The sequence below is a fragment of the Sturnus vulgaris genome, chromosome 5, assembly GCF_052056855.1.
Source record: "Sturnus vulgaris isolate bStuVul1 chromosome 5, bStuVul1.hap1, whole genome shotgun sequence".
Classification (NCBI taxonomy): Eukaryota; Metazoa; Chordata; class Aves; order Passeriformes; family Sturnidae; genus Sturnus; species Sturnus vulgaris.
The window spans coordinates 29062337-29088582 of NC_142247.1; the positions used below are offsets into that span (position 1 = coordinate 29062337).

At 43.9% G+C, this 26246-nt stretch overlaps 2 protein-coding genes across 9 annotated transcripts in view; both read right to left on the minus strand.

The window, feature by feature from the left end:
• Positions 1–4281, minus strand: part of L3MBTL2 (L3MBTL histone methyl-lysine binding protein 2) — a 28202-nt gene extending 23921 nt beyond the window's left edge. For 6 of the 8 annotated variants that reach the window (XM_014882610.2, XM_014882608.2, XM_088165247.1 and 3 more), the window contains exons 1-5: positions 4196–4281; positions 2518–2785; positions 2182–2315; positions 1354–1477; positions 315–394 (exon numbers count right to left, since the gene is read on the minus strand). In XM_014882610.2, the coding sequence (XP_014738096.2) occupies positions 315–394; positions 1354–1477; positions 2182–2315; positions 2518–2785; positions 4196–4222 (633 nt within the window). In that variant the 5' untranslated portion in view covers positions 4223–4281. Of the gene's footprint in view, positions 1–314; positions 395–1353; positions 1478–2181; positions 2316–2517; positions 2786–3274; positions 3413–4195 lie in introns of all 8 variants that reach the window. The other 2 variants (XM_088165248.1, XM_014882609.2) reach the window with 2 other exon arrangements.
• Positions 4282–12598: 8317 nt separating this feature from the next.
• EP300 (EP300 lysine acetyltransferase) overlaps positions 12599–26246 on the minus strand; it is a 59501-nt gene continuing 45853 nt past the window's right edge. Inside the window, exons 22-31 of the mRNA XM_014882607.2 lie at positions 25930–26007; positions 24858–24925; positions 24047–24197; positions 23345–23491; positions 22814–22927; positions 21017–21182; positions 20219–20383; positions 18045–18206; positions 17304–17585; positions 12599–15985 (exon numbers count right to left, since the gene is read on the minus strand). Of these exons, the coding sequence (XP_014738093.2) occupies positions 13760–15985; positions 17304–17585; positions 18045–18206; positions 20219–20383; positions 21017–21182; positions 22814–22927; positions 23345–23491; positions 24047–24197; positions 24858–24925; positions 25930–26007 (3559 nt within the window). The 3' untranslated portion in view covers positions 12599–13759. The remainder of the gene's footprint in view (positions 15986–17303; positions 17586–18044; positions 18207–20218; positions 20384–21016; positions 21183–22813; positions 22928–23344; positions 23492–24046; positions 24198–24857; positions 24926–25929; positions 26008–26246) is intronic.

Consider the following 26246-nt stretch of genomic DNA (forward strand, 5'->3'; position numbering starts at 1 on the left):
TTGGAAAAATACTAGAAGCTACAGCCATGCTTTAGCAATCTACAAAGCTACAAATACATGAAAAACATAAAAAGCTAAAAATCTTAGGCATCACTATCAGCAGTGCTTCTATCAAGTCCCCCTCTGCTTCCTTCCCCCCAGACTCCCGGACCCTTTGTGAGACTCCCATTCTCAGCTGCAAGAAACTCTAACTTCTTTCCTTGCATCACCTGGGTCTCAATAACCCCCTGCTCACCACCTGTCACAGGAGCATAAGGCCCTGTGTATAAGACACATCCTGTGTGCCCTGTCATGCACAGCAAAGTAGAACTCACGTGTTTGAAGCAACTGACAGGAGCTGCCTTGTAGCTGTGCTCCTGCAGGTACTTTCCCCAGTCAAAGCCCAGGACGAGTGCTACAAGCAGACATGAGAGCAGAAAATCAGATGAGATCACAAAACAGGCATAGAGATCAGTTACCTCTGGACTACAGCCTGCAGCCTCCAGTCACTAGGACACAGCACACAGGGATTATGCATTCCACTGCATTTTCTCTGGTGGGAAACTGCACTCTGTGTGAGTGCATGGTCACTAACCCCCACAAGAGGCAAAATACATTATTAATCAATATTTGCTGTCATTTGCTTTTGGAAAAGGAGGAGCAGAAAGGGCAATAAAAGAGGTCAAGTCCAGCCCAGGGATAAAGCACTCCGGGAAGAGTGCATCCTTTCAGGGTTAAATGACTTCACGTCTTTGCCCCTCAGCAGCAACACTGAAGGGTCATATCAGCAGCACTTGCTTTCCCAGAGAATGCTGAGAAAATCAGAGATACTAATTTGAGCGATCAGTCCCACAGTCAGTCCTGGTTGAAGGCTATGGCTCTGCTGCAGCAGTAGTCTGCTCAGGGATCACTCCCTGCTGCTGCCGTGCCCCAGCACTTCCCTTTTCCCTAACACAGTAAAGTGCTGCTCCTTCAGCTGAAGTGACTGGTTATTGCTCAAGTTGATCAGTGAGGGCAAATATAACTCCCCATGAGCAGTGGGACAACAAATGGCTGGGAGAACAGGACACCTTTAAGTCACCTTAGCCAGCAGAAGTCAGCACCTCGTGGGTGCTGGGACCAGAGAGCTTACACTCCAGGTCAAGTCGTATGAGGAGTGAGGATGAGGCTACAAGACTGGATGGGCAGGAAGAGGAAAAAAGATGTGCCATGTGCTCTGCCAGACTGTGTCAGAGTGATCCATACACATCATACAAAGCAGTGTACCAGAAAGGAGGAGGAGGAGGACTGCAGAGCTTACAGCCCTCAGGTGTAAGGTGTCCCCATTTCTGTGACTCCTGCAGCTGCACCTCCTCACACCTCACCTACACTCACCATCCTGACCTGTCAGTGTCCCATCTGCCAGCTGTCCTGTGCCCTGCGAATGGAGGAAAGCCCCGATCTTGGCTGACCAGGATGCCTTGTGCAGAACTTTAGCTTTCTTTGTTGGTGGTTTCCCCTACAAAAGAACAAACATTAGAAACATTAATGGCACAGGAAACTAAGTCACCTCCTGCAACTGGGTATGCATCTCTTCCTAATCTTCAGGTTACTACAATATTTATTAACGCTCACAGGAACAAGAAACAGCAAGTAAAATAGCAGTGTGTCCTTTCTTAGCTTTTAGGGAACACCACCTTTAAGCTGTCATGCCTTCTCTGGGGACTTCAGGCAGGAAGAACAAGCCACTGGGAATGTCAGCCTGATATTTAATTAGAGAGCAACCACCTACCCCTACATAAGGCACATCCTGCTCCATCCCCAGGAAAGCTCACGGAATTATAGAATCTCCCTGAAGAGCTAGAAGTCTGCCTTCCTAAAGTTCAGGAACATGACTTTACTCTTTAGCTGATCCATATTCCTCAAGATTGCAAATTCCAGCAATGCATGACCACTGCAGCTGGAGCCACTGCCTCCAGTATTCACATCCCCAACAGGTTCACTTACCTTGGTGACCATCATTTCTACTGTTGCATTCCCTGTGCTACAGCTGTCTATTCCCTGGCTTAAGAAATTATCTCCCATGCATTCCAGGAGTCTCCTGGATTACCTACAGCTTGTCATGCTACTTTGCAAGTATAGGGCTGGTTGAAGTCCCCCAGCATGACAAGACCTTGCCAACGTGATGGAGCCCGAGAGCTAGATGGAAAGGTTTTAACTCACCTGCAGTCTGGCCAAGATGCTGGCCTTTTTGGAATTTGAGGAGTAGCTCCTGGAGCAGGACACACTACAGAAACGTTTGGTCTTGGAGAAGAAAGCCTCTCTGGTGCCCACAATTCCACACATTTCGCACACAGCTGAGAGAAGGAAGGCCAAAAACGTGAGCATTTGGCTGAGTCAATGCACTACAAGAACAGAGCTGAGACCAGCTAACTGTCATTATACAGAGAAGATCCCCCATATAGCCCAGAAAATGCAGTCTGAACCCAAAGCATCCCCAAGATGCAGCCACACACCCTTCACTGCCCCTGAAGTTGTTTCAGGCAGCACAAGCAGTACCTGGCTCAGAGCCACTGTCTTCTGTGAGCCGGCCTGTGGATGGGTGGTGCATCAGAGAGGTTGAAAACTCTCCAGCTTCCCGGTCTGCCACCTCATCATCGCTGGACTCCTCCAGACAGGAGCTGCTGTCACTACCCATGCTGCTGTTGTAGCACGTGAGGCTATCATAACCCCCAAAGATGTCCAATTCATCATCCTCCTCATCGTCATTGCCTTCCTCCTCCATCCGCTCCAAAGATGTTGTTTTGTGGCTGAAGGCAGACACCAACTACAAAAAGAACCAGTTTGCTTTAAAATAGACATTTTACACCGCACTGCACAATAAACCTGCCTTTGCTGCTGCGGGAGGCCCTCTTGGGCCAGGGAGTGACCTTAGGGTGAGCAAGGAGTCCACATAACAACCCCAAAGACAGGACACTGAATGCTTTCTCCCAAACAGGTCCCTTTACTGGTATTCCACAGGCTGCATTCTGCTTCCCAAGAGAAAAGTGCCACAGGGTTGTAGCTACATAGAAAACAGCTTGGAAAAATACAGGGCAAAGCACTGCCATGCTGATGAAGGACAGATGAGACTGTGTCCTTCCAGGCAATTTTCCTCCCAACACAGTTGCACAGCACAGCAGTGCAGACACAACCACAGTAAAGCCAGCACAGGCTTCCAGAACGAAGCACAAGCTGAACATTCCTGCCACCACAGCTCACAAGACCAGCACAGCCTGGAAGTCAGCAGGGGCACAGTCAACAGTCCACAGCTGACCTTGGTTCAGAAACTACACCAGCAGGATGGCAGAACATTTGCTACAGGTTTTTGCCTAAAACCAGATGCCTCCACAGCTAAACATTTTCATTAGCTCTTTGTACTTGCTGTTATAGCAGGAGAACTGTGAGGAAGAGACTGAAGAAAGAGCACAGAAAAACAGTGTGTCTCAGACTAGAAGAATCTTGAACCAGGCTGCAAATAAACACAAAAGAAGCTGGGAAAATGTGTTAGCAACTCATGAAGGAGCAGCAAGAAGTCAGCATCAGCACAGGAAGTGATGGAACAGAGGCAGATTCAAACAGATACACGAAGCAGGATACAATTGTTCCTCCAAGCGAGCAACAACAAAAGATCAACAGCAAGCCCATCACCTTCCAGTGCTAAATTCCCTCTGATCCCTGGCTTCTGGCTATCATTATAGACACCAGGACAGGAAGATCAGACTTCACTCACTGCTGTCTCCCCGCATCCTCCCTGGCTTTCACACAAAACAGACCCAAGGTTCCCAGGTTGGTCCCTGAACACAGAGCTTCTCTCCTGCGGATCCAGGCCCTCAGATAGCATTCTTGACATCCGAAAGGCCTGAACTCCGTTAAAAAAGAAATGTTTTCATCGCCTTCTAGTCCCTGTGTGGGTGCACCTTACACCAGCTCGTAGGACGTGAGCACCATTGCATCGTTACTCTTCCACAACAGGTGAGTAAAACTTGTGAAAACATTACAAGTCCCCAGGGCTGCCAAGCAAGGGCAGCATCATCCTGAGCCTTCTCAGAAAGCTGAGGGGGACGTGGGGGCCCATCTCGCCGGGATCAGACGGACCCACCGCCGCCCCCAGGAGCATCCCAGCCCGGGCCCCAGCGGAACCACCGTCCCGTCCCGTCCCGTCCCGTCCCGTCCCCTCCCCTCCCGTCCCGCTCACTTCTCCCCCGTCCCGGTCCCGCTCCATCGCTCCCCGAACGCCGCCAGCCCGCCTCACGCGCGTGGAGAGCGTCCCCCGTTAGCTGTGCGTCTGATTGGTGAGAGCAGTGGAAAGCACAGCAAATCAGCGGGGAGCTTGTTCCCACTGCGCTGCCCGCGGGGCATGACGGGACCTGTAGTTCTTTTACCGCAGCCAATGCTCGTTGCGGTGGTCCCGCCCAGGAAGGGGCCGGGCCCCGCTGCTGCCTGCTCGACTCCGTTCCTGCTTGTAATTCGGGATCAGCCCCCTGTGTCCTAGAATGGCTTGGATTGGACGGCACCTTAAAGAACATCCAATTTGAACCCCCTGCGGTTAGCGGGGTCACTTTTCACTAGAGCAGGTTGCTCAGGGCCTCATCCAACTTGGCCTTGAACACTCACAGGGATGAGACTTCCACAGTTTCTCTGGGCAACCTGTGCCAGTACCTCACCAGTCTCATCGTAAAGAATTTCTTCCTGTATCTAATCTCAGTCTGCCCTATTTCAGTCTAAAATCACTGCCCCTTGTCCTGCCACTACGTACTCGTATAAAAAGTCCATCTCCCTCCTTTTTAGAATTCCCCTCCAGGTACTGGAAGGCTGCAGTGGGGTCGCTCCAGAGCCTTCTCTTCTCCAGGCTGAACAACCCTATCTCTATTTGCCTGTCAAGGAGCTTATGTAAAGGTAAGTCCCTGAAGGCAGTCCTATTTTCCACTTCATCCCTTCTATTTTGTTATCACTGTCACTGTGTTGATGTTGTAGGAGAAAAAAAAAAAAAAAAGGCTGAACTGTACATTTCTACTCTTTATGAAATGATGCCTTGGGCTTTAGCTTTTATATTTTTCAGATTTTCTGTTGCTTAGTGTGTAACTCTGAAACTTCGTATTAGGTGTTAGTAAGTTCTCTTCACAGAGTAGTTAGACAAAACAATCCCTTCCCAGCTAGAGAATCAAGGACACTCGTTACCCAAAAAGCATAAACAATGGTGAAGGGAAGGGGGCAAGCCGGGGGGTTGATACCTCATAGCCTGGGGCTGTGGTTGGATAATTGACCCCAATATGTAGATGAACCAAAACTCATAAAAGCGTAAAGTCTGCTAGGATCCATCTTGGATTTGATTTGGGTGTAACCCCTGCTGAGCTCTTGCACTGCCCAAAGTGTATTCTTTCAATAAATACCTGTTTTATTCCTTTTGCTCTGTCTAGTCTCTAGTTCCAGGTTAGCCTTTCCACGTATCAATAGGCTTTGTAGTGAGAGGCTGAACAAATAATGTGTGAAGCACAGCTCAGTACAGTTTTAGCTGCCGATGGGAGTAAAGCAGCATGGAAAAGGTTCTTTGCAAAGGCTTACCTTACACATGGATAGCTTTTCCAGACAATCTAAAGGCTCTAACATGAGGCTACAGCCTGTTGAACTAAACACAAAGGAGTGTTACTATCTTTGTGAAACACACTGAGAATTGGGATAGTGTTCACAGCCTAATTACAGAGGGATGGTGGCGGGGAGCTAGCAAAGCCAGTCTGCAACTTGATCAGCAAATTTCTATAGCATCAGGGATTCTCCACATTTCAGGTTTTTCAAACAATCCTTCAGCAATGTTAAAAATAGAAAATTGCTTTAAGATGATATAGTTAATAATGAAATAAATAATAATAACTGTTATTCCCTTGTAAATACTGCTAGACACTGCACGGTATGAAAGACAGCAAAGCTGTTTCCAGAAAAGACACAATACAAAATTAAGGCTCAATAAGTCTTTCTATTGCGATAATCTTTCATGGAACACACTGTGAGCTGTAACTGGTGTGCATCCCCTGCTCCCTTCCCAGAGTGGAACAAGCAGCAGTGCTCCCTTAGGTCACACATAGGCTGGCTCAAGGCTTCTTCAAGGCTTAAGTAGAAACGAGTTCTGTGTTGACACAGAACAAGCTTAAAGGCAGTCCCCACACCATGGCTGTTCATTTTTCATTGCAGTTCTAAATAAGCCTTTTCAGTAAATGTGATAAATGTGATTTGTGCTAACTAAATTGCAACTATATTAGCAAAATTGTATAGAAAATAATTGTTACAAAGCAAAAAAGGAAATGGTGAGACAAAGCAGATGGAATCTTCCAGATGTTAGGTGGGAGTAGTAGAAGGATGTAGGTTTGATAAGTAGCACCTAGACATAAAAAGTTTCGACCTTGGAATGGGCCAAATTGGGGTGATTCCAGGCATGGAACTTGAATAAGGTTATACTGTGTTTTATTTATTTATGCTTAGTTACATAACCCCAAGCTCAGTGTGCTTGGGCTACCTGCAAGGTTACACAGCAGACCCTGATGAAGATGATGAGCCTTCATCGGAAATAAGACCCCTGAAAGGATGAGAGACCCCTAACTATTAGGAGAGCATGCACAACACAAGATAGTGATGTAGATTTTAGGAATAGAAACTAGGAGGAGCTTTCCAGAAAATTCTGTATTAATATGTTTTAGCATATAGGATATAAGTGGGATTTCTGGCTTGATTGTTTGGTACGTGAGGAAGGGCGACCCCCTCCCTGTACCCCCGGTCGGTTTTGCTTATGCTGTAAACGAACCTCAATTATACTAAATTACTCATTACCAAATTTTGTATATATTCAAATATATGTATCTAATATACTTTGTATTCATTTATATACAATTGTTGCTATTAAAAATTGTTGCTAAATTTAATCTTGTTGTTTGATTAAATTGGACAAATAGAACGACATTCATAACAGTAAGTAATAGTGTTTAAATAAATTAATTTTAACCTGAATTAGGTTCAATTTGATTGAACAAGCTCAGGTAACTAAAACCCAACACTTAGATTAGACTTCACTTTTCCCATCTCCTTCCCTACTGCTGTTCTGGGCTTGGTCTGTGTTTTGACACCATCTGCAATAAAAGTTTTAGAAAAGATCAGTATCAAAGGGCTGCTGTCAGGTGCAATGACAGAAAGAGTCTTGGCTGCAATGGGAGGGATTATTGCTGCAGGACAGGAGGCTAGGCTGCTTCCTCAGGCACTCAGCTCCAAGCTGTGCAGCATCTGCTCTGTCCCTCATTACCACAACTTCCTTGAGGAGCCTTGTCTCACTGGCTCGTTGTGCTTGTCTACTGGTACTGTTTTCTCCCCCATGCTCTGGGATGCAGAGCCCATGTTCCAGGTCCCCAGGCTTCATAAATTCATCTGCTGCTTGTCCAGAGCCTCCCTTTTCAGTTTTCTACTCAGTTATTTCAAGGCGCCCGTGAGAATCCTGGTGCTCCAGGGGCCTTTTTTCACTTCCAGCACTAAGTGGCAGCCATTCGGTTACAGGACTTCCAAATTCTTGTGTGCAGTGGGAAGTGGCACATGGTTTTTGTAAGGCTCCTCCTAGCTGACACTGTGAAAAACCAAAAGACATTGAAAGGTTTAATTTCTGTCATGAGGACTGGGAAGGGAACAATTTTGAAGAAAAAAGTATCTATAGACACGTAAGCCTCAGCTATACATTCACGGTACTGTCTTTGAAAAATAGGGTAGATGAGCTTGGAAAACCAACCAGCAAACAGAAAGAATAATAGAAAAAAAACATATTCTGCTTAACCTTTGGCAAACTAATTTACCAAGGTAACTGTGAAATGAAGAGAGGCATTCCTGCACTGTGTAAGAACAGGCAATATCCTACTTTCAGGTGGCACATTTGAGCAGTTGCTGTTTTCTAGATCTGGGCTGAGGAGCTTCCAGAAAGCCCTTGTCAGATCATCCTTAATGTTACACTGATGTTCTTCTGCACTTACGGCCACTTGTCACTAAGTTACACTGTACAATAGACATAGTAATTGAACAGTTTGTATAGTGAACAAATAATCCAACCCCAGACCCAACAGGCAAGCCAGTTATGGGCACAAATGCTAAGTTACCCTGTTCTTCCTTGCTATTTTACTACCACATTAGATCTGTCAATATATGTCAACACAACTCTACATACAAATACTAATGAGGCAGTAAATATTTTTGTCCAAGTTTAAAAAATCTCAAACAAACAAACAAAAACCCCAAAACAAAACAAAACCAAACCCCATAAAGCAACTACACCCAGTTCCAAGGCTATCCCGACAAGGAGAGGGAAGAATTAACTTCCTGGGAGATAAATCTCAGTTTGAAGCATTTATCCCATCCCAGACACCCAGGAAATCTGGCTTTTGCAAGCTGACCTGTGCTGCCTCTCGATCCCTTTTCAAGAGAGACATGGGGCACCACTGTGTCCTGCCAGGTCACCTTCCCCAGCAGAAAGGACAGCCTGGACCAGTAAGTCCAGGTAATAGCAGAAGATGTTACACCATCCACAAGGCCTGACACCTAATATGCAGTTTACCAAGGTGGAAATCCCTTTATATGACCTTTCCTGAGTCCCAGTTAAGGGCTCTCTCTCACTGTTTGTGGGGACATGGGAGAATTGGGCCCACCTGACAGAAAAAAAGGCTTGAAATCCTTTAATACAAGCTAGAACTGAGATAACAGCAGGCAAACAGAAGAGCACCTGAGGGTTTTTGGGGGGGATTTTTTTGTTTGTTTGTTTGTTTTGTTTTTGTTTTGTTTTGTTTTGTTTTTTAAACTCTTGAGTTTGGAGTTCTAACTTCTGGTGGCTGTAACTCAGGCCATGAATGTAGTTACAAGCCGTGGCAGTATAGGTGGTGTTAGACCCAGGTCATGCCTCAGACTGCTCTGGCTTTCCATCAACAGACCTGCTGAGATATCCACTGTATGGCTCCCAAAGCTTTCATCACCACGACATTGTACTAGGAGCTCATTTCAGTGCCACACTGGTGTGGGACAACACAGACAATGAAAAACAAAAGTGAAGAGGAAACAAAATGAAAGACTCCTTGCTTCTCAGGGCAACAGAAGCTCTGCACTTTCAGTCAAGTAGCAGGGCTGGCAAAGAGCTTTCTTCTGGTAATGACCTTTCAAATCCTGCTTTTGCCCTGAGGACCGCAGGGGCATGAGGAGAAGCAAAATACTCACTGTCAGTGCTTGTGGTTGCATCTCACATAGCTCTGTGCTCCCAAGATATGCCAGAGCCTGCCACCACCCAGCACACCTGGGGAAAATCACAGTCTGAGCTGTGCCAACTTCACCAGGAGCTAGGAAGGGCTTTAAAGATGACTGAGGGAGATGGTGCCAACAGTAATTTCTCCACCTTCCCCAAATCCACCACACTCTCTTAACAGGGAGAGTAGACCAGAACCACGGCTGATTGCCCATCAGCTACCCACAGCACTAGTCACAGAACAGGTTTCCCTTCCAAACATCCAATATCCCCTGAGAAGAGTTGAAAGCAAGACCCTGTTCTAAGGGAATGCAACTGAGGCAACTTGAGCAAACCATCAAAACATTTCTAAACAAAGTGCCAGATCACAGGCAAATGCTGATGCACATGCCATGCCTGCAAGGCTGACAGAGCAACTCAGTAGCTCTCCAGCCATGATGAAGGCACAGATGCTGCTGCAATCCCTGTGGATGGAGCATGTTGTGCTTTTACACTTTCGGGGGCCAGGCTAGGATGTGTCTCAGGCACACAATCTGCTTTGTCAAGCTGAGAGGAGAAATGGCTCCTCGGGCAAAGTGGCAGATAACCCCAGTGTTATATTGTAGGAAGGCAGCTGAGAGGGTTTGTAAAAATAAACATTCCCCAGACAGAACATCCTATGGCTGGTCTTCAAATAAAGGCTCATTTTTAGGGTAGGAGGCCTCATCACACACTTAGGCAGAACTGGTCATTAGGAGCAGACTCTTCTGACTGCTGCTGTTGTTCACTACTGGACCTGCTCCAGACTGTCCAGAGAGGATGGGCTGGAGCCCTAGAGTTTGGCTGAAACTGGAAGCAGCAAAAAGACTATCTTGGAAACAGGAGCTGGAGTTTCTTGCAGAAAAACTGTGTATCATACACTGGAAAAACGAAACAGAAGCTGGAATGGCTGCCACTGTCACATCATCTACCTCAGCCTTATCATGGTGCTGCCACTTCCAGTAAGAGGCCACAAGCTGTGCTACGTGGGGCTGTCAGGCTTTGCCTGGGCTTGTCTTGGCCTGCCAGGAGCTGCTGTAGCTTTTTCTGCTGTTACAACAGTTTTGTAATGACCAGGTGACTGCTACCAACATTGTCTGAGGTTTTGTGCAATTATCTGGTGTTTGGGCTACCTGGTACAAGAGAGACGTGGGCGTAGTGAATCCAGCAAATGGGCAGCACAGTAATGAGAAGACTGGAGCCTCTGTCAGATGGGGAGAAGCTGAGAGAGTTGGGACATTGCAAGGTCAGACATTAGAAATGTGATCTACACATTATTTGAGTATAACCATTAGCATCATTGTAACTGGACAATCAATATCTGACTGGATTGCTAGAACTTTGGATGTGAATTCTTTTTGCTCGTCCAAGAGTCTAATAAATAGGAGTGAAACAACCTACTCTTAACTTGGACTCACCTGAATGGCAAGAGAGATGACACCCCAATTTTACTGTCACCCTGAAATCTTCCCACTACTTGAAACAGCCATAATAGTTCTCAAAATGGTGGGTTCTGGTTCTCCAGCAGAACCAGAGAAAGCAGAAGTGGAGGGATGTCAGGAAAAGAAACCCTATGCAAATTTAAGACTATTGATCATCCACACCACCTCAAAAACTGAACTTGGCTCAGTCAGCACCTACAAAGAGGGACAGAACAGCTGTGCTGTCACATAGAATACATCATGGCATCTTTCAAGCAGGTCTTTATGTTAACAGTTGAAGATCTGTAGTGTGCTCTGCAAGGTCCCAGGACTTCCCTACTTCAGATGCTTTGATGCAGGTCAGGACAAATTCTAACCACGGTTTGTGTGCTAACTCAGTAGCACAAATGAAAGCCGTTTGCACTAAAAGCACATTAAGTTAGAAGGCTGGGCACACTTTTCATTTCACTAGCCTGTATGTGGTCAGAAGAAATTTTATTTATGCTGCATCCTGAGAAGTTCCCGAAGGCTGAAAGCAAAACCAGGCTTTTCTTGGTGGCAGGAAAGGAAGAGGAAAGCTTACTGGAGAAAGCACAAATCTAAACAATCCCAGCCTTCTGCCCTGGCATTCACCACATGGGGTTTTCTTGCTTCCTGCTCTCCTTTAGATCAGAGCAGCCCCTCACCCAATGCACCAGGGTAACTGTGGGCTTGGTGCAGAGCTGGTCTGCACCATGCTGGGGTGAGCAGCATGAGGTTTAGCTAAGGGCAAATACCAAAGCCCAGGGCTGCTTTCCTTAAGCCTGCCACAAACTTTCCACCATTTTGCTGAAGGCTTGTCACCAACCCCTTTTTAAATACAAGCTTCAATGTCCTAACTGTGTTTATATCCAAAACCCAAGCATTTTCCTCCTGCCTTTGAGGATCTCTGACATCCATTCACATAGTAACACACCACTATTTTTGTTTGACACTTGGTTGAGTATCCCATCGATCCACGTTTACCCCTCCATCATCTTCCACCAGCAGCTTCCTGAGATCAGCTTGCTTGTGTTATTTGTCTGGGATCTGCAGATATGCTGATGCTCCCAACACAGCCGGCGTTACACAATCATGCTCTGGTCACATCCTTGGTCCCATCTGGGTCTGCCAGGTGCGTAAGGCCCTGGTGGTGAGTTACTCCCTAGGCAGCCAGAGCTGTATGCACATGCACATCAAAGCCCTCAATGACCCAGCCCCATCCACCACAACCAGCTTGAGCACAACACACGACATGACCAGATAAGCTCCACGTGAGCGCAGCTGCGGGCAGCACACAACTGGGGTCGCTGCACACACGCTCCATGGCGACTGCACTTCTGCTGGGAATGCCCCTGCATCCGGCAGGTCACCAGATGTGACACAGGGTGACTGGACACCCACGCATCATCCTGGTGCAGCATCTGCCTGCAGGACATCCACACAAGCTTGCCTCGTGCTCACACTTCAGTGCCAAAAGGCGCACAATATACTCCAAGTGAAATAGGATCTTTTAATATCACATATCCAAACAAATAGTTCTCATTTCAAAATGCAAAATAGGTCCTTTGAAGATCAGCTGCTCCCAGGCTGTGTGAGCAGGGTGGGGCACAGCTGACTGGCACAACTGTCGAGGTCATACCTCGTTTCTTTGGTAAGATACATGCCGGGAACAACGCAAATGCAGAGTTGTACCAAAAGAGTCCGTTTAGAAGACTAATTATTTCTCCACATCCCTTATTAGAGATTTGCATTTTAAAACAGTCATATACATTAAATAGCTCTCCAACGTCTAAATAGCAAACATTTGAAGTAGCACATTATCCGCTACCCCCACCATTTTAAGAACAAGCAACACATGTGGGAGAGAAGGGAAACATTAAAAACAGGCTGTCTGTCTCACACAGTTTATTTAACAATAGGTAATAAGAAATCAATTTTAACAGTCTATACAGTGATTGAAAGTTCTTATTTATAAGTAACCAACTTTAATTGCATGATATACAACATTTGAGGGTTTTTTGCTTTCTATTTTCAAGTTTTACAGAAAATGGAAGAGGGTGGGAAAGGGGGCACGGGAGAGAGAAAGCAAGCAAAAAGAAGAAACCCCAGGGACTTTTTCTCAGGTTGAAATAATCCTGTTGGAATTGTTTCTAACCCTCTTTTTTATGTTTTTTTTCCTTTGTTAGATGTAAAAATAACAAAAAAAAATCTTTCAAGAAAACAGAAACCACAATATATATACTACATCCATTTGGCAGCTGCCCCTGTGTATTTCCAAAAATGTTCTCTTCTCTCTACATGTACAAATTACTTTAATACTTGAAGTTTTTTTAAGCTCAGACTCTTGTATAGAAAATTCTTGGAGGACAAAAGTAGACTTCAGGAGGGGACTGAGTTATTTAATATTTTTACATTTTTCAAAGAATTGACATATTTCCAACCAAAGAGGAAAAGATTGGTATTTATTTTTATATATATATATTTATATATGTAATGTAGTTTTAAAGCAACATTAACCCCTTTTGTCCTCCGGTTTTAGGAAAGATTCTCCTGTGTTTTTCTGTTGTTCTGTTTTTGTGGTGGTTTTTTTGCAGTGACATGAAGAAAAACCAGAATAGGGAAAATGTTTACCATCTGCCTCAGTAAATAATAACTATCAATATTACATATTTTCATTAATTTAAAAAAAAATAAAACCTATTGGAGGCATGAGCAGGGCATCCTTTGGTGAGCAACCAAAAGATCAACTTCCTCCCCCGACCTCCCCAACGCACACGAGGAAAAAAAAAACAAGAAAAAGGACTGGTTATGATTCCAGCCATAACAAAAATATATTCTTTGTATTCTACTGTCCCTCAGGTTCATTGTCGGTTTGTTTTTAAAACCACAAACTACTGCTGCAGAGTTCAGATGTGTTCCAGGGAAAAATGTCCTTTTCGCTAAGAAAGATTCAAAAAAATTTGTCTTCAGTACAAAAAGTCTTGCGAAAATAAGGTTTTTTTTATTTTCTGTTTTTAATTTTTTTTGCTCCCAAAATGCTACAACGTGTCTAGTGTATGTCTAGTGTACTCTGTGAAAGGTTTGAATTCAAGTCTGAGTTCTCGGAGCTGAGCCCCAGTTCCGTGGCGCTTGTACCATGGAGGCCTGCCATGCCGGGATTGCTAGCAAGCTGGGAAAGCATTGCACTCTGGTCCGGGCTGGCAAAGTGCCCTTGATCCATGGGGTTAGCCTGGGCAGCTACCAGTCCTGGATGTGGAGAGCTGGTCTGCGGGGAGACGTGGTGTGGAGAAGGCTGAGGCTGCATCCGAGGGGATGGGCTGGAATGAGGGGGCTGGGACTGGGGCCGCGGTGAGGGTACAGGCTGCGGAGAACGCACTTGATTGGTGAGCGATGAAGGGAGCTGCTGGCCCTGGAGGTGCGGGGACTGGGCCTGATTGGGGAGCATGTGCTGTTGGGGGCTCATAGGATTGGGCTGAGCTGGGGACCCCATCTGCTGCTGAAGCAGCCTTTGCTGGAAAGCCTGTTGCAAACTGGCTCCTGTCTCTGCACTCATGGCCTGTGGAAGCTGGCTTATTTGTCCCATGTTTCCTTGCTGCATCTGCTGCATGTGATGCTGCATTCGCTGCTGCTGCTGCTGGGGATACCCGACACCCTGGGGCTGCTGAAACTGGTTGTGGTTGGCCATCCCTGGCCCCAGCGCCGGTCCCGCTCCCTGCTGCTGCTGCTGCTGGTGGCGCTGCTGCTCCATCATCTGGTGCCGTCTCATCAGGAGATCTCGGAACTGGGGAGCCATCCCCGAGTGATTCATATTCATCTGCTGCGCCTGAGGATTCATCCCAGCCATGGCCTGCTGCGGCTGCTGCTGCGGCTGCTGCTGGGGCATGCTGGGCCTCTGCACTCCTGCCTGCATGGGGTTCATGTTCTGCATGGCTGGATTGGGGTGCACCCCTGCTTGCTGCCCTTGCATGGCCTGCTGCGGCTGGAGCCCTGGCTGCCCCTGCGGGATGCCAGGCTGCCCTGTCATGCCCTGCGGGTTCTGGGACCCCGCATACTTGGCTGCCCGTTGCTTGATGAAAGCGGCCAGCAGCTGAGGGTTGGAGTGAAGGATGTTAAGCACCTGCTGCTGCTGCATGGGTGAGCTGGGAGACCTGAGAGTCCGCAGTAGGTTTTGTAAGGCCGCCTGGGGCAGAGGTGGTTGTTTGGACTGAGCAGCGCCAGGTACCTGACCCATCCCTGGCTGAGGGGCCATATTCATCGGCTGACCCGGCTGAGCTACTGACATCATGGATGGCCTCTGCATTCCTGGCTGCAGCTGAGCTTGGGGTAAGGCCCCCTGCACCCATGGTGGCTGCTGCTGAATTCCCGCTGGCCCCATTCCTTGATCTATATGGCCGCTGGGACCTCTGCCTATCTGTGGAGGGTTCATTCCCATCGGTGGCATCTGGGGCATCTGGTGCTGAATCGGCCTTTGGAAGATCTGAACCTGTGCCATCTGGCGCTGGGTCTCTGCTGCCCGCTGGATCTGCATGGCCATTTCTACTGCTGCTGGAGGAGGACCCTGAACTGGCGGCTGTGGTGGCTGAGGTGGAGTTGGAGGCGTCACCTGGCCCCCTGCCTTGCCCTGGGACACAGCGTTGGGGGGCTGAGTTCTTGGCATGGTGTAGGGTGGCATGCTGTTGGGAGGCGCAGGCTGAGGCTGTGACACAGGCTGGGGCGGAGGCTGGGGCTGTGGGGTTTGTGGTGTCGGGGGCTGCTGGCCTGTTGGAGTTGTCGGTGTGGCTGGCGTCGGTGAGGGCAATCCTTGCTGCTGGCCTGCCACACCCGTGCGCTGCATGCTTGCCATCCTCCTTCGGAGCATCTGCGCCTGCTGCAGGCGGTGCTGGAGCTGTTGCTGACGGAGCTTGTGTTTGATGTTGAGGCAGAAGGGCACAGGGCACTTGTTCTCCTGACAGTGCTTGGCGTGGTAGCAGCAGAGAGCAATGAGTTGCTTGCAGATGGGGCACCCTCCGTTGGTCTTGCGTTTGCAGCCTTTGGTGTGTTGGACAACCCGTTTCATCTTCTGACAGGAAGGCAGAGAGCAGTTGGCGTTGCGACACTGGCAGGCGTGGACCAGAGACTGGATACAGCGCTGGATGCTCAGGCGGCGGGAATCACCGGGGCTCTGCGTTGTGGCCGTCTGCTGGTTGTTGCTCTCATCATCTAGACCAAGGCCTAATTTTTCCATCTTGTGGTCATGGTTTTTAGTGTTATAGCAGGTGATGCACAGGTCATAATCCTGAAAAGACAAAAAAGGATAAGTTATCCGAGTTCCTGAAACTCCATACCATAAATGATGTTGTGCCACCTCAACAAATTACTCCCAGTCTATTCCAGGCAAATTGCTGCTCTAGGGAAAAATTCAATCTTTCACGTCATGCTGAGGTACTACAGAAGGAATAAATCCAAATTATGGCCAGGGAAAGTGTGTGGGTGTAAAGGTGTCTGAAAGCTACACAAATATATAAACCTTGAAAAACAAGCTGGCTCTGAGCTAGTAAGTCACACATTATTCAGATGGGCCAGAAAAATCCCAAGAGGAAAGGAGGATAAATAGGCAGGGGACAAATAACCACTCAACTGCTCCTGCTTCAAAAGAAGAGGGCAGGAGTGGCAGAAGAGGTACCAGCTTCCAAAAAAGAATGAAATGCTTATTTTCAGTTTTTTCTTCAAATTTTCAGTTTGCAAATAAAACAACAGAGAGTGCTGAAAGAACAGAAAGCATTCTGTGAAAGCATCAGCACATGAATTTGGGTAATTTATCTTTAAGAAAAAGACCTAAGTTCCTAGGATTCACTAAAGCATAGGAAATTTAGAATTTGCTCTCTAGAATATACCAAGAGGGTAAAAAGCACACGTGTGTGTGTGTGTATAGACACATATGTAACCAGAGGAAACTGAAGTATCAAATTGTAATTAGGATCAAATCTGAGTTAGTCATTCCCTTCCAGCAAGCTGAAAAGCTGAGAAGCCAAATATGATAATCCATCTTCCAGTGGGCATTGAACCAAAACCCTGGACTCGATCTTCAAACACACTGGTTTTGCAAACACTTCTGAAGACACAAGTGCTGCTTACAGCATTCTATAGAAACACAACAGAGTAGTGAATGAGTCACAGGAGTATTGGGATCTGACTTGCAGCACAGCAAAACCTCTGTGCCAGTAAACCAACAGAGTCCTCTTTAGAGAAATAGTGCAGCCCCACACTTCTGACTCTGGAAGGAAAATGTATGCATTGCTCTTCAGAAAAATCAGCTGATCCTACCATTCCAGCTCAAGCCGTGGCTATGGTTCCCAATTTCTTAGGCAGCAGCATCTTATATAAACTACAGAACACAGCTCTATTTCAGCTCTCCACAAGGCAGAAATCACACCAAGCAGCACATTAGTAGAACCACTTGTTAAGGAAAATGTTTTCCCTCCCTTCTGAACTGCCACCAGATGAGCTGCACAGATCTTTTTCCATCAGTTAATAATGAGAAATCAGTTCAGGTAAAGAGCACTCTGGGCACAAAGATACAGGGATAGAAGCAGGGAAAACATCACCAAACATACCTCACAGACAGTGCAATGCCATCTGGTCTCCACATGATGCTTGCACTCATTGCAGGTGTAAACAAAGCGGTCTTGGCTCTGGGTATGCAGTTCCACCAGCATGCACATGGTTGACCACTGAGCCCTTCGTAGCGAGGAGAACTCCAGGTGCTTGTCTCTAGCAAGGGTTAGGAAAGCATCACGCCCATCCATCAGGTCACATGGAATGAGCGGGTCAGGCTCAATGATGGGGGGCAGGGAGTTGGCTGCAGGGCCAGCAATGAGACGGATAACAAAGAAGACCTGAAAAATAAAAAGGCTTAATATGCTAGCACTTATCAAGATGTTTTGGTCACTAAACCTCATCACAGAGTGTACAGTTCCAGGATCAGCTAGCACTTGAATGACCTGCCACCAGGTGGGGTGCTTGTGAGGCCTAAGAAATCTCAGACTTCTGGGTGCCCTGCAGGTTTCACTTTCCTCCGAAGAAATAGTAAAGGGGCACTGGACTTAGTAATAACAGTAGAACTGCTGTGGCAATCTAGATTGTTAGGAAGTTCTGCAAAAGCACAGCTACATTTATTCCCACTGCCCTTGCAGCAAAGAGCACCCAGACTTACTGGTACTGGTCTGTCTGGGTGAACCACTCTATTCTCCAGCCAAACCTGTATAATTTACAGGGCATGACTCTGTTTGAAGTATCAAAGCTTTGTACACCTCTTTACTGAAATAAAAAACATTCCTCATTCAATCAACTCTTACCTCCTTGTGCTTCTCCATAGTGGCATACAGCTTTTGGGAGAGGTCATTGGATACATTGGGCATACCAGGCTTTTTCTTATTGCCACGACTTAAGCTGCTCTTGTTTTTGCTTGTCTTCTTATTGTTCTTCTTTTTGGCATTTTTGCTGTCTCCCTTGCTCACCTAGCAATTTTAAAGACATTTTATGTCAGGTATATAAGCAACATCCCATCATTATTTTTACATATTCTATAATGGCAGGACAAAACACACTTTACAACCATTTACTCTGAAGACACATACTAGGATCCCCAGAAACATTAAATTAATTCCATTGGAATTACTCCTAAAGATATCAAGATATCAGCAATACATACATCCAAAAATACTACAAGCACAGATGCTCAGGACATACAAGCAGAACATTATATAATTAAACTTGTTTGTCTATTACAACTACACACTCTTGCACAATCACAAAGGGGTTCAGTGGATGAATTCTCAATGCAATTGAAAAGTAAAAACTGCGAAGTAAAATTGATATCACACTAAACAAAGGTAAGAAAGACTTAAACCACCTAGATTTAGTTTGCTACAGCTCTGAGAGATTTACTTTTAATAGACTGCATTAAACTGATTTTGGTATGAAGCTGTTGTTCTGAGTCCAAAAGGCATTAGAAGTGCAACTTCTAGCATGCACCTGTCATACCCCACAACAATCAAACAAAAAAGGTCAGCTTCATTTCAACTATATTCTGTTAGCAATGCACTGTTTATTCCTCGCTGGGCTGCTCAGAGTCCCTCAAAACCCCACAGCATGAGATGATCAAGGATCAAAGTAATTGTCAGCCAAACAAGCATTTTTCCTAAGCTTACAGAATGGAAATTCCCAGTGAACATGTATGACTATCACATCACTTGACAGTACAGCTTATTATTGCCCCTTCTTCAACAGGGAAGCATAGGATCAATAAAGAGTTAAAAATATTTTTTAATAATAAAGTTAAATAGTAATGTACTGCAAGTTGGCCCTATCTCAGGATTTTGTGGCCAAAGTGCTGTGAAGTCTCAACTAAGTAATGACCAGCCTCACACACAGAGCTAAATGATCCTTCACAAGTGGTTTCTACACAAGTAGGTATATTAGAGAGATGAGGACTTGAAGACTTGGAACTATACCTTGTAGAAAGCAAACAATACCTTCCTAAGAAAGATGTTACTTCATGCAAATTTGATATCATGTTGCCTAATTTCCTGCTCTTTGTTTAATCGAAGTCCTTGAAAGAAAGTATTGCAAAGAGCAGCACAGGAGGATCACAATTTTCAATTGTAACATTAAACCTAACATTTTTTGTTCCAAAGATCTTCCAGCAAAAAAATTCTAACCCCCCAAAAAATCTAGTATCTGATAAGGTGACAAAGCAGCAGTATTTAAAGAGTTAACTAAAAATACTACTGCATGAACAAAACTACTAATCTTATCCTAGATTCACCACCTTTTCCATAAAAGCTCAGAGCGTTCAAGAATAGACAGACACAAATTCTGCATCTGTTCACTTTCAAACTTATTGTTGAATTGAGGCATCTCTTTTATTTTTGAGGGGTTTTTTTTGTTGAACTTGATAACACACCTGTACACTCTCAAAAAATTGGGCAAGATACCAGCAAGAAATTTCTCTAGTTTAAAGTAGCCCAACAACAATTAAGCAGCTATTTGTGCTTCAGATCCTCAACACCTTAAACCTACTAAACAAACCTACTGAGTCAAGTACCAACTCACAGCATTCCATTACTTTCTCAGAACATTCTGCTAAGACTGTAACATACAAGTTTAGAAGAAAAGAGTGAGCCACTCTATTTAAAAGCTAATGCTTAAGGAAAGAACTTCCAAATCAGGCAGAGGTGGCAACATGATCATTGATAACAAGTGGATTTCAGCAACTAGCAGCCGTTTCAACAAAATTGCCTTTGGTAATTAGATAGTTTATAGTCATATGAACACCTGCTGTTCATCCAAATGTAGCTTAGTGGTATTTTACCATCTCTAATTTTTAAACTGTAAAATTGAAATTTATATTACAGTGAAAAGTGAAAAACACAGTTAACTGAAGTGCCTTGCCCTCCTCTTTTTTTACAATTAACCATATATAATCAGAACTTTTACATTAGATCATGAAAAACAGAAGCATTCTTACATCAGTGCTTTCATTACTAGTGTTTTCTTCTCTCTTCCGTTCTTCTTCCTCTTGCTCTAGTTCCTTAATGCTCTCCTCTAGAACATTAGGCCAGAAGTCCCCTTCAAAGTAAGGGAGCTCCTTCGCACTTGTTAGACGGTCTTCTGTTGCCTGCTTAAATATATCCTACAAGAAAGCAAACTCACTTTTAGTTACCGCTATTACAAATGACATAATGAAGAGCAATGTTCTCAATGAGTGACAAGAAAAGGCATCAGCACACTAAACAAAGGAAAGCTTAATATTTAAATTCATTTTACGAGTGCACATTCTAAGTGCAAATTTAACACTGTATCAGTTACAGTTCGACAAATACATTTCAAATATTCCCACTCAGAAGAAAGAAATCATTACTGTGTGCTAGATTTCAATGTGCATTCTTATCAACTGGGACAACATAATCACCCCATATTCTCAACACTCATGCAAGGCTTGATAATTCCAAAGATTTTACATACTTCTAACTGCATCAGCATCCTAACACTGCAGTTTGATCTAATACAAGAAGACTTAGAATTCCATATATGTTCTTTTGATCTTTTACAACATTCCTCAAGAATTCAGTTTGTTTTAAGGAACCATTTCAAGTCTTTTGCTAAAACTATTTCAGAAGCTACATGTTTTTGAGAGTGCATTTTAACTCTAAACTTTTGGTGCTCAATTCACTTAAAACTAATGCAGTAAACACCAAGAATCAGGCACAATGCATAAGGCAAGGAGGAAATCGGTCAATCTCTCCCAAGCACACATTTAACATACCTTGTAATCATGGACGATGCGCTCTGACACAGACTTGTCCAGCATCTTTTTGTACCACTCTTGCAGTCGCTTGGGTTTAGGTATCTTTTGGTCAGGAGGATGGCAGTGGAAGATGTAGTCATCTCCTTCACTGGGCGGGCACGCCCAGATGTGTCCAGTAGTATACCTGGCGTGGTTAGACAAAACCGGGACATGTGGGAGCTGACAATGGACTCCCGTGCGCTCCCCTCTCTGACACCAGGTGGCGCCACCACCGAGTTGGCGGCTGTTCCCGGACCTAACATTTCCATCTTTTCACTAATTTTCTAAAAATCCAGCACTATATATGAAGCACTTATATGTAAAGGGTGCACATTTTACAGCCTACATAAAAATCAAAGCCTGACACAAACCTGCAACTGCCATCTCCCAGTTAACTAATCAGGGAAAGATCAAGTCTAGGTATTTCAGTAGTGAAATCTTAAGGCAGAGCAGTAATACTTTATCTACCAACATTTAAAAAACAGATTTACTTAAAGACAGAATTCACTTTTCTATTGTAAATCCTCTGGTTTTTAAAAATCGGTTTGAAAAAGTTTAAGAATTATATCTGGAAATAAACAGGTGCTGCTAACCTATGGGATTGGCTGCACAATCTAGAGTACAATTAAGATAAATGACAGCCAATTGGTAGCAGCTGCAGCACATATAACACCTAAGATCACTTCTTCATCCTCAGTTCCCCTCTATCAGTTTTTGAAGAGAACTCTAGTAGGAGGAATAGCCAGTTAGAGAAAAATAACCATCCATGCCCTGTTGAGAAACAGCTCTGCAGAACCCTCCCCAAGCCCTGGGAGCTGCAGCCAGTTGTCATTCCTTCTGCCTGAGAATAGAGATGATACTGCTTGACCAAGATTGTTTTCCCAAAAGGAGAACCTGATGTTACTCATTAACACAGAAAATAGCATTAAGTAAAGCTGAGGCTTGAGGTCTATGCACCAAATGTACAGACTCACAGGTTAGGAAACAGTCAACAAAAAAAGCAGAAGGAAACCTAATGTATGCTTTTGAAGTAATAAAGAACTCACCACCTTGAGTACTGAAGTACTCAAGATAGTACGACTTACCTCCATTTCAACTCCCATAACTTCTCATCAACTGCTTTAAACATAGTCCCTAAAAATTTCTCCACAAATAACTTCACCAACCTACACTAGGTACCTTGACAATAGAGTGATGTTTACTTCACTGGCCTTTCTACTTCAGTAATCATAGTAATTTAATTTCCACCTTTCTTGTTACTGCAGTTGTTCTGTGTTCTTTTGTGCTGTCCAAGTATATTTTCCTCTTTCTTTCCTAACTCCTCAGTTTCTCACAATTTCAGCTACTCAAGATTTCTTAGTGGCCTTATACAACTGCTACAGAGTTAATCAGTACAGACAAAGTACACAACTTTCTCCTTATAAACAAGGGTAAGAACTCATTTTCTAGCCCAAAGGAATGACCTAATTAAAGCCATGGCATTACACAGTGACAACATTTTATGGACTGGAGAAGAAGCTAACTCTTTCTACTTAAACTTAAGAAAGTTTTACATAATTTGGAAACATAAAAATACCTGAAGCAGCAGCCTCTCCTGAAAAGCCTACAATCCCTTTTCCTCTTCTCCTTTTCAACTGTACACAAGTTGTCAAGTTATTCTATCACAGGTTGATACTTAGGCACCATATTCTTTACTATAGGGTGTAGTAATTTAATTTGCAGCAAGAACTACTCAGCACAAATGCTGTACAGAAGAAAATATTATAAGATACTTACCCTAGTTTCTTAACATATTCTAGATATCCAATTAGTATTTCATGATAGACAGCAGTCCTCAAGCATTTAGGGCGGAAGAAATGAACACTGTCAAGGTAAGATATATACACTCGCCTAAAAAAAACAAAAAACAAGAAAAAGCATAAGAGGAGAGATTTTGAAGCAATTCTGCAAGTTTATTAATGTTATTTTATACATCTGAAGCATCCATTACAGCAGCAATCTGCAAAGCCTCTGATCCTAGTTTACCTCTAGAAACTTGGCCTTCTTTTGATATCGTAGCCTCACCTCCCTAAAACTATTCAAGCCCTTCCTTGAGGACACAGGAAAGCGATCCTTAAGGCAACACTGTCTGCCAGCCAGCATCTCCAGTAAGAAACAACTCTAACATTACAGAAGCTATTTTGTATCTAGAACCTAACAGCACTAAGGGACTCACATGAGCAACAGGGAAGTTCTATACTGAACTACAGGAGGGTCATCCAAACCAGAGAGCACCAAGGGAAAATAGATTTTTGTGGGGTTCCTCACCTTTGATTGGGTGGAGGGCAGTCCGAGCCATACTCCTGCACATGCATCCCAAAGAAGCACAAGTCTACACCATCAATCTCCTCAAAGGCAAAAAGTGCTTTTGTTCGGTAAGGGAAAGACTCTGCCATCTCTCCACTGTCTACAAACCTGCAGAGCAGAGGGTAAAGAGGAATATCAAATATATTCACATATTAGAGACTGCATGTTACTTCGTGAAGGTAACAAAGATGAGGGCTACTCTAAGTGCAATTCTAGTGCAATTTCAAAGTTAAAAGTTTACAACCTACTCAAATATGAGACACTCACTTTTCACCATTAAAAAGACACTCATCACAAAAAATTATTATGCTGCTGGAACATCTGTTTGTCACAAACTGGCTGATGATGAGGTTTTGAATACAGCAGTCTTTTTTGACTGGACATTAGGAAAAAAATTATTCACAAAAAGGACTGTCAAGTATTGAAACAGGCTGCCCAGGCAAGTGTTTGAGTCACCATCCCTGGAGATATTTAGAAGATGTGTAGATGTAGCACGTGAAGATAATAGTTTAGCAGTGGCCTTGGCAGTGCTTGGGTAACAGTTGGACTCAAGCTTAGAACTGTTTTCCAATCTAAAGTATTCTATTGAATCAAAATTTAATCACGTAAGTACAAACAGCTCCCACTTCTGCCAAAAGAAAGCAAAATTAGAAACGAACGTACCTTGCTTTCATTCCTGGCTTTACTTCGACAGTTTTGTCAGATGCATGTACCACCCTAACTGTGACCTCTCCTGCCTCTGGGTGATTCTGTCGTCTTAGGAAATCATTGACTCTATTCTCCAGGAAGGTACCAAGTCTTGTAGCTGGTAACCCTACAGGAGGAAAATATAGCTCTAAATATATATAAAACTGCACTGTTCATAGTTGATTTCTCTACTCACATGTTAGATGAAAAATCACTTTTAACACATGCAGTGTATGTTAACATAAATTAGAATTTATCTTTAAACCCTACCACTTTTTGATAGGGTGAGCTATCTTTCCCCTGCAGGCACATTTATGGCTTATACATTATTTAAATGAATAAAGAATCAGTATTTCAACCCAATTTCTATCTTGTCTTAAAAGTCAATCGCAATTAAGGCTTCTCCTGAATTTATATTATTAATTACTTGAACTAGGTTACAAAATACTGCTTTCAGACATTTTCACAAGCAGTTTGAAGTTTGCACTTGGAAGTATATTCTGTCTATAAAGCCATACTAGCCAAGTTAGTGCCTCCACTTACCACAAGAATGTATTTCAGTAATGGAAGTGCTCTAAAACAGTATGTCAGCCGTCTAAAACAGACTATTAACTAACACTACCACCTCTGAATGCAAACATTCTGAACACTACAGAACTGATGGTCAAAACCGACCAAAAGTATCCTCCTTGAGCTCCAAAAAACTTAAATACAACACATAACAGCTACCTCTTCCCCATTCTTAACATATTATTTAAATTTGCTGGTGCAAGTGTCAGAATCTTACTTTTAGCAGAGAATTTGTTCTCTTTCCTGGTTCGTCCCGTTTTCTTTAGGCAGCCATCACAGACGAAACTGAAGCAAAAAAAAAAAAAGAAAGTGAAGTCACCTCATGTCAGACCACCAAGTTCTCTAGCATCTTACCATTAGAAGGAAAATCTTTCACCAGATCTTATCTGGTCTGGAAAATACCTTAACTGAAATTTGAAAGGAAAGCACAAAAAACAGTCCAACTGTTTCACAGCTGCAGAGGTGGATCTAAGCTCCAGGTGCTGCATACCCTATCAGTCACCCCCATCACCACTGGAACACCCAGGGAAGTCTCCACTGGAAGGTCTGACAGTATTTGCTCAAAGTATTCTTCGAGCAAATAGGCTCAAACTGCTGTCTCTGATGATGGTAAGACACTGCAACACCAAGCATATGGCTAATTCTTTTTCTAAATGCCCAAATACACTGTACACAAATGATTCTATGATTCTTCCTCACTTACAGAACATCCATCCTTTTCTGCAGCAATGTGGATGGGACAACAGAATGCTAAGCTCAAAGCTTTTTTGACAAGAAATGGGACATTTAAGCTCTTTAAAATTTTATCAACATTTATCATCCTTTTTAAATCAGAAGAAAACACGTGTGTTGATCAAACACCATGGAGCATCTAAAGAAAACTATATTGGTTTTTAAATTTAATCTGATCACTGAGGTCAAAAAAGTTGATTCACATGTTAAATCCTTGTTAAAAAATCTTTTGAAGATCACAAAGCAGTATGATTTGTACAGAAAACAGATCAGTCTGAAACTGTTACCAGAACTAAAAAAATCTTTTCATAAGGCTGAAATGCTCTCTTCCACACAAAGAAGCATTGGAAACGTTAAAGATTAGAAAACTTCACACACGACAATGTAAGATATACTATTTTAAATTTGATATTACTCTATAGATTGTGTAAAATTTCCAGGGAACGTAACTTCTTCCATTAAACAGTCTTTTAAATATAACCAATATAAGGAAGTTTATACATGAGCTTTACCAAATAGTAAACATCCTATCTACTTAATAAGGAGAAATTCCTCACCCAGAAGGCCAGATTATCTCATTATGAAGAACACAGATCTGGTGCATTTTTCTTCCACACTCTATACATTCAACAAATCTGTACAAGGCAAAAAAAGGCAAAGAGAAGCAAAGGTTAGTAGCATCATTGCTTGTTTGTATATTTTGTAATATTTTATTAAAGCACTTCCAGCATTTAAGTTTTTGAGTCTATTTAACACAAGTCACATCTATATGAGAACAGCTTTCAGAAGAAATTAAGAACCTGCCAGCTCAAATCAGGCAGACTATGCAGGGACACATTACCATTTGCTTATCTTACCACCATCCACTCATTTT